General features: G+C 33.9%; 2 protein-coding genes across 8 annotated transcripts in view; one reads left to right on the top strand and one right to left on the bottom strand.

Annotated features, from left to right (window-relative positions):
• Positions 1-2,686, top strand: part of LOC18588923 — a 7,799-nt gene extending 5,113 nt beyond the window's left edge. Inside the window, exons 8-12 of one of the 7 annotated variants that reach the window (XM_018127617.1) lie at positions 84-107; positions 213-279; positions 1,251-1,573; positions 1,821-2,035; positions 2,430-2,686. The gene's annotated coding sequence lies outside the window, so the exon portion shown is untranslated. Of the gene's footprint in view, positions 1-83; positions 1,697-1,820; positions 2,036-2,429 lie in introns of those variants that run through there. The other 6 variants (XM_007013656.2, XM_018127616.1, XM_018127615.1 and 3 more) reach the window with 6 other exon arrangements.
• LOC18588922 (leucine-rich repeat extensin-like protein 3) lies at positions 3,209-5,917 on the bottom strand. Its single transcript, XM_007013654.2, has one exon. The coding sequence runs from the start codon at positions 5,635-5,637 to the stop codon at positions 3,790-3,792; it is 1,848 nt and encodes a 615-aa protein (XP_007013716.2). The 5' UTR covers positions 5,638-5,917; the 3' UTR covers positions 3,209-3,789.

Here is a 12,896-nt window from a genome sequence, read left to right as displayed (position 1 = left end):
GGGGCGGGGGGAGAAGAAGAAATGGGAGCATTACATTTTAGCCGACTCCCACTATTGAGCTTCTCACGCATTCATCTGGACAGGTTTTAAGCTGTTCAGCTGCCAAGGTCTATATTGTTCTCTATTCTCCTTCCCACAGCAGGTATTCTTTGGTATTTTCTCATCTTTTCTGCTAAAAGTTAACTTTTTTTCTTTCTCTAACCATACTGCAGTGACATAAAGTGGAGGGTCATTGGCGAATTATGTTTGTTTTGGAAATTTACTGGGACTTTCTCAATGGTAACAACTAGATTTACTTCTTCTGCGACTGAAACTGCTGCAATCAAATCGTATAATCTTTGTGTTTGAAATCTTTTATTCTGGCTTTGGTCAGAAAAGCGTATGAAAACCTTGCAGGTATGGTCGAGCAGTGTTCTCAGGTTTAATATGACAAACTTGCTTTATTAAGCAAAAATTGTCCCACAAAAAGTATGTTCTCAGGTGGTCCTGGTTTATTTTCATTTTCATTTTGTTTTTTTTTTTTGAAAGGTGGAATATCAGCTTTCATTACTGAGTAGGGTCAAAAAAGAGGAGAAAATTTAGTTGGTTCATGACAAGTTTAAATATCCAGCAAAATGAAATGAGAAGTTTCTAAATGTCAAATTTAACCCTTTTAGTCCATGAATTGGATATGAAAATCATTCCAAGCAACGGAATTGACAGAAGACTTATATGTTTGTTTAGTTAATCTGAGCTTATAAATATGTGTATAAGCTGAAGTTGCTGGCTGAACTGTATTGTTTTTAGATTGAAAATTACTTATGCCTTTTTAGACACTGTAAGGTTTGCAGTCTCATTCATTGAAACCTGAGGTCAGGTTGTTTTGAATTGATTATATCTAATCCTTGGTATTTGAAGGCATGTTAGTTTTTTGGAATTTCCATTGTCCTATTTGGGATATTTTCATATCTCAGATTCCTAATTCAAATATTACACTCAACCATGTGGGAGTGGAGTCCACTATTTTGTCCCAGCAAAGTTGATCCGGCTACCAACTGAGCAAGTTCCAGAGTAGGAATAGAACAGAAATTACTTGTAAGAATAAGTTTCTAGTGAGTCATGACTGAAAAAGTCTTGAGTGGTTTGAGATTGAAATTTCTGGTTATCTTATGCAATCAGACTTGCTTAGTCGGATTGAAATATGTAATTCAATATTCTTTAACAAGGACTTATCTCGGGTCGCACATATTTGCTGCTACATTTTCAACCAGGTACCCAATTATGGGAATATGTCACGGCTCAGGTCAAATGAGGATTAGGAGTGCATACTGGGTGTGCGCATGAGGAGTCTGAGGCCCATGGAAATTCTCTTTCTATTGGCCAGGTTGATGGGAAACCTCTATTTGTGCCTAGGGGCCAAAAGCACACAGCCTGGTTGTCCAGGCTCTTCAGCCACCCGCACCAGCAAGCAGACAGTCAGGCACAGAGGGCCAGAATTGTGAAACAACTACTGGGAGCCTCGTCTTGCAATTTGAATGCCACTAGCCGTAACTCACACTCTCCTTAGTCGTTACTCACATGGAGCCTCTCTTAGGTACATTTTTGACTTGTCTAAGTAGGGACATTTGTGTAGAAGGCTTTGCCTGTATAAGCTCCAGCGTAAATCATTGTATAGCTGATGAAACACTTATAATTCAAAGGCTTTTTTTGCCGTCAACTTTTTCTCTCAGTACTTGTGTGGTTTGCTTGAAGGCTTAATCATTGCTTGCGTTTGTGTGTGTGATCTGTTGCTTATTGTGTTATTTTCAAGTATCCTCGTGATCTTGATTGGTTTTTGGTAGGTTATAGGCTTATTTGGGCTGGATGTAAGCGTGATTCAGGGCCAGTGCTCAAAGCCGCACAGAGCAGCTTGTGACGAATACAAGAATCGGGGATTTTCACTCCAACATATTAAGCACATAGTACATGGATTTTAACCTTCTTTAAATCCTGTTGCTAATGATTTTGACGTGGGTCTCATATTTATAGAAGGTCAAGAATCAGACAGGCCATTGCAGTAAGTATAAGAGACATGGTCCCAAACATGTGCAGTTACATATAGGTGCATTTACATTTGTGCATCTAGACTTGATTACAAGCACATGTTGATTAGTTGTTACTAGACAAATATGCAGCTATATGCATCAAAGCTTGCCGACACGGTAATGAATTTGTTACCAGTTTAATATAATCCTTTTCTTTTTCTAAAAAGTATCATTTAGCCTGTAACATTCGACACCCCCAACGTGGCCTCTTTTTATGCATGGTGGTGCTGGGTCCTGGCGTAAGGGCTATATATGTATATTTGCCGTGGTAGTTGATAGTGCTGTCAGTCAAGTTTAGGTGATGTCTTTATTGATTTTTGTCGCACTCCCATGGCCTTATCTTATGCTTCGTTCGATGCTCTCCAGGAGAACCATGGATGAGTCGACGTTGCGTGCTACGCTCCCCTGCCATCAGCCTCAAACGACAAGAAAAGAAGGTCCTGCCGTTCATTCTTTACTTCCTTCAGAGTTGTTTATATACATTGAAAATATTAGTAATTCTCTCAAAGTTGTGTTTTCGTTTAAGTTACCAGCAGTATGAGGTTCAAGTAGCATGGCCCATGCTTTCTGAAATTGCTGTTTTATTAGTCGACACTCGAATATATATTTGAGGCATTCATAGAGCTGAGGAAATTAATTTATGACATTGTGGATTAATTATGATAATAATTATTCTTACTCCTGACTGCCTAGGGAGACTTAAAGGAAACGGCAGACACTTTAGGGTGGTCGTGTTCTTTAGACGTGAGTACGGAAGAAAGTGTAATTAAAAGAAGGCAACTGGAAAAGCTTGCATGTATCAGCGGAGTGGGGACATATAACATCTATCCAGTTGAATTGAAAGAAACAAAGAAAGGGCCATAAAGAATTAAAGATATATAAGAGAATCAGATCGGATTAGAAGATCTTTGGGCATTGACCAATCCTTCTTTTAATGTAGTCTAACAGAAGAATGAAAAGGCTGTTAGCAACTATAATCCTCATTCTTGGTCTGCCTTTGCAGCTGGATCATGTAATTTTATGGGGGGTGAGAACTACCTGCTCTGCTCGTATGCATTTTTTTATCTTAGCATTAACCATTGGTCACTTGCTTTGCAGACCTTCTTACCATCAACAGCAACAACCATAGTTTCAGTTTCAGAGACGAGAAGAAACAAAGTAACTAATCGGAATTCTAACAAGAATAAAGTTTTCTACATTCGAGCGACATTTCATACTTAATCTCGAATTAGCTGCAAAATAATATGACTTATGGAAGCAGCAATCTGACATTGAAGAATATTGCTACAATGCTAGAAGTCAGAGGTTCCTTTCTTTTAATCATCCTTCACGCTTCAGCTAATTAAGCATGCTAGAATCATGAATAAACCGACAAAACAGTAGCAGCGATGGTGCTACCTACTGAATCTGCATGTCATAACAGTTCGACCATCTCATCTTTATAATTACATTTTCCTGCAACCTTCTTCTCTCTATATCCTGCATCTTATTAACAATAACAGCCTCCAAAACACACACTAACAATTCAGATTATCCTGGGAAAAAACGTTCTCCCTCACGCCTCTCTTTCCCAATTACTCTAAAACCATTTCCTAGACAGCAGCGAACACATGATCACAGTCTTTTCCTCTAGCTTCACGTGTCTTCTTCTTTGCATAATTAAACATGTGACCATTTTTTGAAGCTCTCGAGAATAAGGTGCGAGAAGAAAATCTCTCAGAAAGAATTAGTAGAATGGAGGTGGTGGTGGAGAAGCATAATCTACCCCTTCAATTGGTGGCAATGGGCCATAGTACATGGGACTTGGCGGTGGTGTAGAGGGTTGAACTGGTGGTGGAGGTGGAGGTGATTGTAATTGCCAACATGGTGGGGGAGATGGAGGTGGAGGTGGGGTTATGCATGGAGGTAGAGGTGGTGGTGGTGGTGGTGGTGGTGGTTGTGAATTCAGTGGGGGTGGTGGAGAGTATGTAGGAGGTGGTGGTGACGGCGACAGTGGCGGTGGTGGTGAATTAGTTGGAGGTGGAGGAGGTGATTGTAGGGGTGGAGGTGGTGAGTTGAAGTAGAATGGACTTGGAGGAGGTGGTGGTGACGGCAACAGTGGCGGTGGTGGTGAATTAGTTGGAGGTGGAGGAGGTGGTTGTAGGGGTGGAGGTGGTGAGTTGAAGTAGAATGGACTTGGAGGAGGGGGTGGTGGTGGCGGTGGAGAATTCTGTGGAGGTGGTGGAGGAGAGTAAATACAGGGTGTTGGAGGAGGTGGTGGTGGCTGTAGTGCAGGTGGAGGTGATGGCGGAGGCGGTGGTAATGGTGATAGTGGTGGAGGGGGAGGCGACAAAATTGGTGGTGAAGGTGGTGGTAGAAGAGGCTTTGGAGGAATTACCTGACGGCATTTAATGACACTACAATCTACGGGCCTAGAAAGAAACACTTTACATTGTAATCTTGATCTCTGAACTGGCCTGCCTCTTAAACAGTTCCTCCTATCATCAAATTCTTCCAACGCCAGGCACACAGGAGGCTCCCCTGTGAAAAAGTTGTAAGCAAAACTAAAATTCCTCAAGTTTGGCAACGAACACACACTCTCAGGAATAGTTCCTGAGAACATATTGTGTGCCACATTTAGCTGTTCTAAGCTCACCATTTCTCCAATCGAATCAGGCAATTCACCCATGAGTTTATTATAGCTCACATCAAAAACTGTCAAATTCTTCAACAAGCCAATCTCTTTTGGAAAGCATGAATGCAACCCATTGTTCATCAGAATCACTTCGTTTAGAGTTTTTGACATGTTACCTAGGCTCATAGGCAAACATCCGTGGAACCTATTGTTGGCTAGAACTATAACCGACACAGGTGAGTTTCCCAGGTTATCAGGAAGTTCAAAAGCAAACCTGTTATGGTTTATGAATATGGCATCAAGATCTTTATCAAAGAGAGCTTCGGGTACCTTACCTTCAAACTCATTGAACCTAAGATCAAGAAACTTAAGGCTAGGCAAACGAAGAACAACGTAAGGAAACTTCCCTGCAAAGCGATTATTGCTGAGATCAAGCTCGAAAAGATGCTTCAGTTTCTTAAAACTCCAAGGGACCTTGCCACAGAACCTGTTGGAGTTAATATGAAACAATGCAATATCTGTGAGGAGTCCTAGCTCTTCTGGGAGGTACCCGGCAAGGTCCCCGTGATTCAGATCAATGCCAGCAACAGTTTGAATAGATGGGTCATCCAGAGCTGGGGAACAGAAAACTCCAGTGTAGTTGCACACATCGGATCCCACCCAGTTTGACGTCAGGTTCAAAGGATCTGAGATAATGGCCTGTTTCCATGCTTGTAAGGCAACGTAGGCACTCCTAAGCCTGGAGTTGTCAAAGGTGAGTTGAGAAGGAACTGAGTCAAACTTACCTCCAGAGCCAAACTGCTCTCTGTAATAAATCAGCTGTCGTTGTTTGATAAAAGAAGCTTGGGAGTCTGTGAGGGCTGTTGCATGGCTAGATGTAGAGATTTTATGGGCAGTAATGAAGGAAATGAGAATGAAAGAAACGAAGGATGCAAGAATGTTACAAATGTTTTTCTTCATCAGACACAACTGAACATGTATGGGAATTTTTTATTGTATAAAAAGATTGGATGTTTCTGTCCTTTATCGTTTTGTATGCCTTGTTTAGATCTGAGAGAGAGAGAGAGAGAGAGAGGGAGGGAGGGAGAGAAATGGTGGAGAAGGAGATCTTAGAGCTGGGAAAATGGGGTTGGTTAGATTTGAGAATTTTTGGAGAAGCCTTGGTAGTATGGGAAAAATAAATGAGTAGAGTCTGTCAAAACTTTATACAGCTAAATCACTGCAGAAAAGTAAGCATTCATATTTCACATACTTAGCTTTCTCTCTCTCTCTCTCTGGATCAGTTTATTAAGAAGCATTTGGTGCTTTTCCCTTGTATCATAACGCGGCTTTCCCTCCTGGTCATGAGTTGAATAACACTATATTTAAGTTGGACTTGACACTGAGGACCAAGGATTTCACTTCCATATCCTTCCATTCTTTATACCCTCTTTAGGTCAAGTTGGAAGCCCACATCAAAATGCCAAAGTCTTATGTATTCAATGACTTTATAATGCAAAGATATCCAAAACGTTAACCTCTTCTTATAAATATTGGTTAAAAGTAGATTTGGTAATTTTAGATACAATACGTTACTACAACACAAGAAGACACAAGATTAACTAAGTTCGAGTTTAACCTTAATGTATTTCGTATTTGACACATTTAAAATTCATTTAGTTAATCATGTTATCGTGTTTAAACGTATATACATGACAAGTTTATTAACTTGTTAAAAATTAATAATCAAAAAATTGTTTTAGTCTTACCTAAATAATTTTAAAAAGATTTTTAAATTTTATAAAAATAATAATATAATTATGTCATACCCAAACCCTAATTGTAAATTTTGTTTTGTTATATTTAATATTATTGTTATTTTGTTTTGTTATAATTGTTTTTATAATTATTAATTTTAAATTTAAATAATAAAATTATATTTAATTATAAATATTTTTATATAATTATGTTAATCGTGTTATTAATCGTGTCATGTCATATATTGATACGTTTAACAAAAAGTATTAATCGTGTCGTGTTATATAGTTATTAAATATATGCGTGTACGTATTTTAAATTTAAGACACGAATAACATTCGTGTCATGTTTGTATTTAATCTTAACGTGTTTTGTATCTAATCGTATCTTACACGTTTAAGATACGAAAATATTAATTGTCAAATCTAATTAAAAGTAATATATTTATAAAAAAAAACCTTTGTATTTAAATATAATATCCTCTGAAAACATTAAATGAAAAAATAATAGCACTTAAACTAGTGTACCCAAGATTGATGGGACAGTAAAGGGCATTAAATGAAGAATAAATACAAAAAGATAAAGAGAGAAAACCCCCAAACAAAAAAAAAAAAACCAAAGAATATTGAAAAAAGGGGGATTATATTCAGTAGTAAATGAAATGTTAGAGATGTTAGGTGGAAATGTAAGTTAGCGAAAGGTCCCATCCCACGTACATGGTTGTTTTGTGCATTAAGGGCATCTGATAAATAAATGGTTGTAGGAACTGTAGCAGCGGGTAAAGCCTCGGCAAGTAATACTAGTGTTTGAATTTTCTCTGAGACTGAGCCAGTGGCAGTGAATGATTCATGGAGCCTTTGGGCCAGCGCCTTTTTGGGACAGTTGCCGCTTCTTGCTCCCTTTCATCAACCAAACTCCTATTTTTTTTATAGTCTTTGTTCAGCATCTTAAAGGAAATATTCAATGATCCAGCAATATTAATTATTAGTGAGTAAAAACTACCCTTGATATACCTCAATATCTAGATACATTCCAAGTATGGCTGATTTTACCACCAATTTTCTCTGTGTGACAGGGCAGAGGGTCATATACTCTTGGTGCCGTGGTCCCTCCAAAATTTTTGAAAATTTTTATTTATTATATGTTTTTTTAATAATCTTGAAAAAAGGTATATTTATGGAATATGGTTTCTCAAAATTTTTAATTTTTTATACTTATACTATTTTTAATGCTCTTTTCAAAGTAATTTTTTATTTAATAATTAATATAAACAAAAAATAATAAAATGATCTTACTAGTTTTATACTCAACTTTATTTTAATTTTTAAATTTCTCTTCCCCACCTCTTTTTTTTTTTTTACTTTACTCTCTTCTACGTAACTTATCATTGAAACACATTTTTTACTTTACTCTCTTTTTAACTTACCACTAAAACGTACCTTGTTCTTCAAAACAAATTTATGACCATCGTGCTTATCTCAAACATGAGCCATGTCAATCCATTTTTAAGAAGTATCTTTTATCATATGATGATGATCTTTGTCATTTTCAAACTTTCTTTTTTTATTTTTTTTATTTACATGTTATATAAAATTATTATCTATTATAAATTTTTTGATTGTTGATTAAGTTTAACATATTAATTTAAAAATGTTTAACCCTTTTTGTCGTCTTTAACTCCTAATAAAAGTTGGCTAGTTTTACCCCTGTTTGTGTTGGAAATAGGTTAAAAAAAAAGACAAAAAAAATGAAGAAGAAGAATATCAATATGGCTATGAATGACTGACCACTAGCTAGAAATATAAACCAAATTAAGGCTTCTTTGAAAAACCAAGTACAAATAATGAAGTTGGATATCACAAATTTAGACTTTAGTTAGAGATATGTCCATAGAAGGAAAATTGCTAAAATTTGTTGGTTTAAAATATTAAGAGTCAACTACTTATATATCACAAATTTGTTGGTTTAAAATAGTTGTCCTCTCTAATATTATATACACGTTCTTCACCAATACCTTCTTTTTCTTTTTTTTTTCCCAAAGTTTCAAGATATATTAACGTTGGCAATGTTCACTTGTTGTGTAAAGTTTTTATAATGTCATACGGTAATTATTTTGGTAAATTCTACAACAAGATTAACCTTATTATAAGGCTATAAATAATAGTCATTAGATTTAGAGGCTTTTATTTCGGTCATTGATCAATAAAAAAAATTGCAACATATTTACTTATCAAACAGGTTAAGCAAAAAACTTAAATAACCTTTAATAAACAAAAATAAAAAATCTATTACATACTTAAAAAGAAGTTCTAAAGGGGTTTCCTCATTTTACCATGTGTTAGTTAAAAAGGTATCCATGCCGAGACTTGAAGAAAGGGTTTTAAAACTCTTGGGACATGCTTGGTTGGAGGAAATGGAATAGTCATTCCTCTCCTATTCTCATTATTGCGATAAAGCTGCATTTGGTTCAATGGAATGGTTATTCTTCAAATAATCATTCCAAGAGAAGCTTGAATAGCCATTACCAAGGCCCCCATTGGTAATAGCTATTCCAAATTATTGAAAATAAAAAAAGAAGTTAATTAGACAAATATACCCTTTACAATTTAAAAATTACCTTATAAAAAATACTAAACTTATTTTTTTTTCTCTCTTCCTCACTCCTTCTCTCTTTAAAGCAAAAAAGACACAAAATTTTTTACTTTATTTTCAAAAAAAGGGAAATGAAAATATTTAAATATTATTTAATATATTAAATATTATTTAACTATAATAAGTATTATAAAGCATATTACTTAATATTATTAATTGAATATAATAAATGTAACAAAAAATATTATTTAGTATTATTTAAATTTAATAAAGAATATATTTTATCTTTTAATATTATATATTATTTAATTATAATAAAAGGTTTAATTTTTTAATACAAAATCTTTTTAAATTATAATAAAAATATGTTTGTAGTTTGGTGAATATATTATTTAATTATAGTAAAATTTATTTTGATTTTATTGCTCAGAATATTTTTATATTTTAACAAATAAATTCTTTAATTTTAATAAAGAGTATTTATTTCTTATCATAGTTTTTTTGTTTTTAATTAAAAAATCTTTAAATTTTAATAAAGGGTATTTATATCATTTACCCATTATTCTTTAACCATTCTAAAAATTAATCCTGCCAACCAAATAATAGAATAAGTAATAATAGTAATTTTTATTCTATTCCATTCCCATGAACCAATCTACATAATAGATATTCTTCTTCTATTCTATTATATTCCCTTATAATGACTATTCTATTCTCATTCTATTCTTTCCAGTGAACCAAGCATGCTATTGGAGATTAAGCTAGGTGCCTAACATGTGATGGTTGGGAGTCAGAGGGTTTTATCATAGATTTGTTGGGTTTTTAATCTTTAGACAGTAAATTATTGGCTCGTGTGCAACGTACAGGTTTATTAATTAAAAGAAAAGAATTAACAAAGAAAATAACAAAATTTTTACGAAAATTAATCCTTTACATTTATATTTTCAAGCAAAAAATATTAACCATTCAGAAATTTTTAAATAAATATTAGAATAAAATTTAAATTTAATAAATAATAATTTTAACTATAATTATTTTTAAATTTATTATTATTCATACATAAATTAAAATTCATAAACCGTAAAATACTTTAAACTCGATAATAAAAATTTAAATGTTTAAGTTTCACAAAAATTATATTTATTTTGACAAGTTATGTTAAATCTCACACGATTACGTCAATATTTTGATATTGCTTGATTCACCTTTATAATTTTTCACGCTAATTCTTAGTGCTTTAAGTCAATATATTTCACTACTAATTTCCGCTATAATTGTTTTTATCCTTACTATTATTCATTTAAAAGAAAATTTTTCTAACTTTTAAATACTTTAAACTCAAGAATATAAAATTAAATATTTAATTTTCAAAAAATTATATTTATTCGATATATTTGACTTGTTACATTAAATCACACTAGTTTCCGTTAATATTTTGATATTGCTTCTACCTTTATATTTTTTTACATTAATTCTTACTATATCAAGATTTTTCAACTGCTAATTTTCACTATAATTATTTTTATCCATATTATTATTCATTTATAAATTAAAATTTGTAAATCATTAAATACTTTAAACTCAAGAATATAAATTTAAATATTTAATTTCTAAAAAATTATGTTTATTTGACATTATTGACTTATTACGTTAAATCTTACACATTTACGTCAATATTTTGATAATACTTGGTCCACTTTTATAATTTTTAACTTTAATTCTTAACGATTTACGTCAGGATTTTTCAACTGCTAATTTTTACTATAATTATTTTTATTCTTACTATTATTCCTTATAAAATTAAAATTTGTAAGCCATTAAATCCTTTAAACTCGAGAATATGAATTTAAATATATAATTTTCTAAAAAAAATTATGTTTATTTGATATAATTAATTTATTACGTTAAATCTCATATGTTCATGTCAATATTTTGACGTTCATGTCAATATTTTAACAACACTTGTTCCATCTTTATATTTTTGGGGTAAAATACATAAAGCTCTTCAACATTTAGTCATAATTTCATGCGGGTTAATTAGTTTTCGAAATGAACATCTAGCCCCAAATGCATAAATGTCGTTAACACTTAAATAAGAAATGTCTAAAATATCCTTCTTCATTTTTTACTCTTTATTTTTTTTCAATCAACCAACGACATTTACTTACCTTGGTTGTCATGACCCGGAACTCCCATCGGGCCCATGACAACAGCTGCGACGTCCCGATAGGCACTCATTACCTCGAATGCTGATCGAAACCCCGCAAGGCTTAGCATCAACTTCCACATCTCTTAGTAAGTGACAGTTATTAAATCTCGCATTTCAAGAAATCATAAGTCATTTCCAAATCAAAACAATAAAATATTATTTTTTGACTCACAGGGGCATTTTCGTCATTTTTCTTCAAAAATACTGAAACTCGTCAAAAACATGGTATAAAAGCTAAATATGTTTATACATACTTTAAATCAGATAACTGAAGTATAAAATTACTTTTACAGTGACATGTGGGCCCCCAACTGACCAAGAAGGTGTAGGGCTACGAACCCTTACTTTCTCCGAGATTAATTTTCGTCTTAAACAACTATCAACAAACTGTCCTAAGCCTGAAAAATGGATAGGAAGAGGGGTGAGATTACATAATCCCAGTGAGTAAATAATTACCATCAAAAGCATCTAAAACCGAGTAGATGGAGACAATATAAAAACATTATAGTTCAATAATGTTCATAGCGCAAAATTCGTTTCAATCTATACCAAACAATTTCTTTTCATCAAAATTTCCCTGGCTTATGAGTTTCTTAAACTTGGCCCATGCTAGAATCATTCTCGTGGTTACCTTAATCAAGGTATCCCACTGAGATCTCCAAGGCTGTTAAATGTCTCATACCCATAAACATGTTTTCGCATCTGATATATAGCCGTTCCTTGGCGTTGGCTGAGTCTCACTCTCACATGGTGGCCCGAACGTGAGGTGCACTCAAATCTTACCTCAAGAGATACTTCATCCAACATCTCCCTTCGGAGGTAGGTATATAATTGGGTTACCGTGCCCCTTTCATAGGCAGTCCACGAAAACCCCCACCACTACAGTGACCGTTTAATATACCACCAGACCCATAAAATTTTCAGTAGCATAATATGGCGAATAAAATTTAATCCAGTCTATCGAGACCAATCCAAAATTGTTCATATATTTCATGCCAACCCTAAAAATTTAGCCATCATGCTACTTGTCACGACTCGGAACTCCCATCGGGCCCTTGACAACCGTCGCGACGTCCCGATAGGCACTTATTACCCCGAATGCCGATCGGAACCCCGCAAGGCTTAACATCAGCTTCCGCATCTCCCCGGTGAGCGACAGTTATTAAATATTGCATTTCAAGAAATCATAAATCGTTTCCAAATCAAAATAATAAAATATTATTTTCTAGCTCACAGGGGCATTTTCGTCATTTTTTTTCGATAATATCGAAACTCGTAAAAAACATGGTGTAAAAGCTAAACATGTTCATACATATTTTAAATCAGATAACTAAAGTATAAAATTACTTTTACAATGACACGTGGGCCCTTAACTAACCAATAAGATGCGAGTCTATGAACTTATAATTTTGACAATGCAAGGCTAACTGAAGTCTTTGATGCAATCGGCTATCTACCAGCTATCCCGAACCTGAAATGTGGGGAATTGAGGGTGGTGAGATTATAAAATCTCAGTGAGTAAACAGACACCATCTTAACTATCTAAAGGCGAGTAAATAGAGACAATTAAAAAATAATTAACTTCAGCAAATTTTTCACATCATGAATATTCATTTCAACCAAATAATCAATATGGCTTGTGAATTAATCAAAACTTGGCTCATGCCAAATCCTGTACTCG

This window comes from Theobroma cacao, chromosome 9, assembly GCF_000208745.1.
Source record: "Theobroma cacao cultivar B97-61/B2 chromosome 9, Criollo_cocoa_genome_V2, whole genome shotgun sequence".
NCBI classification, from domain to species: Eukaryota; Viridiplantae; Streptophyta; class Magnoliopsida; order Malvales; family Malvaceae; genus Theobroma; species Theobroma cacao.
The sequence above is the reverse complement of the archived record's forward strand: the minus strand, read 5'-3'. Positions and strand labels throughout refer to the sequence as shown.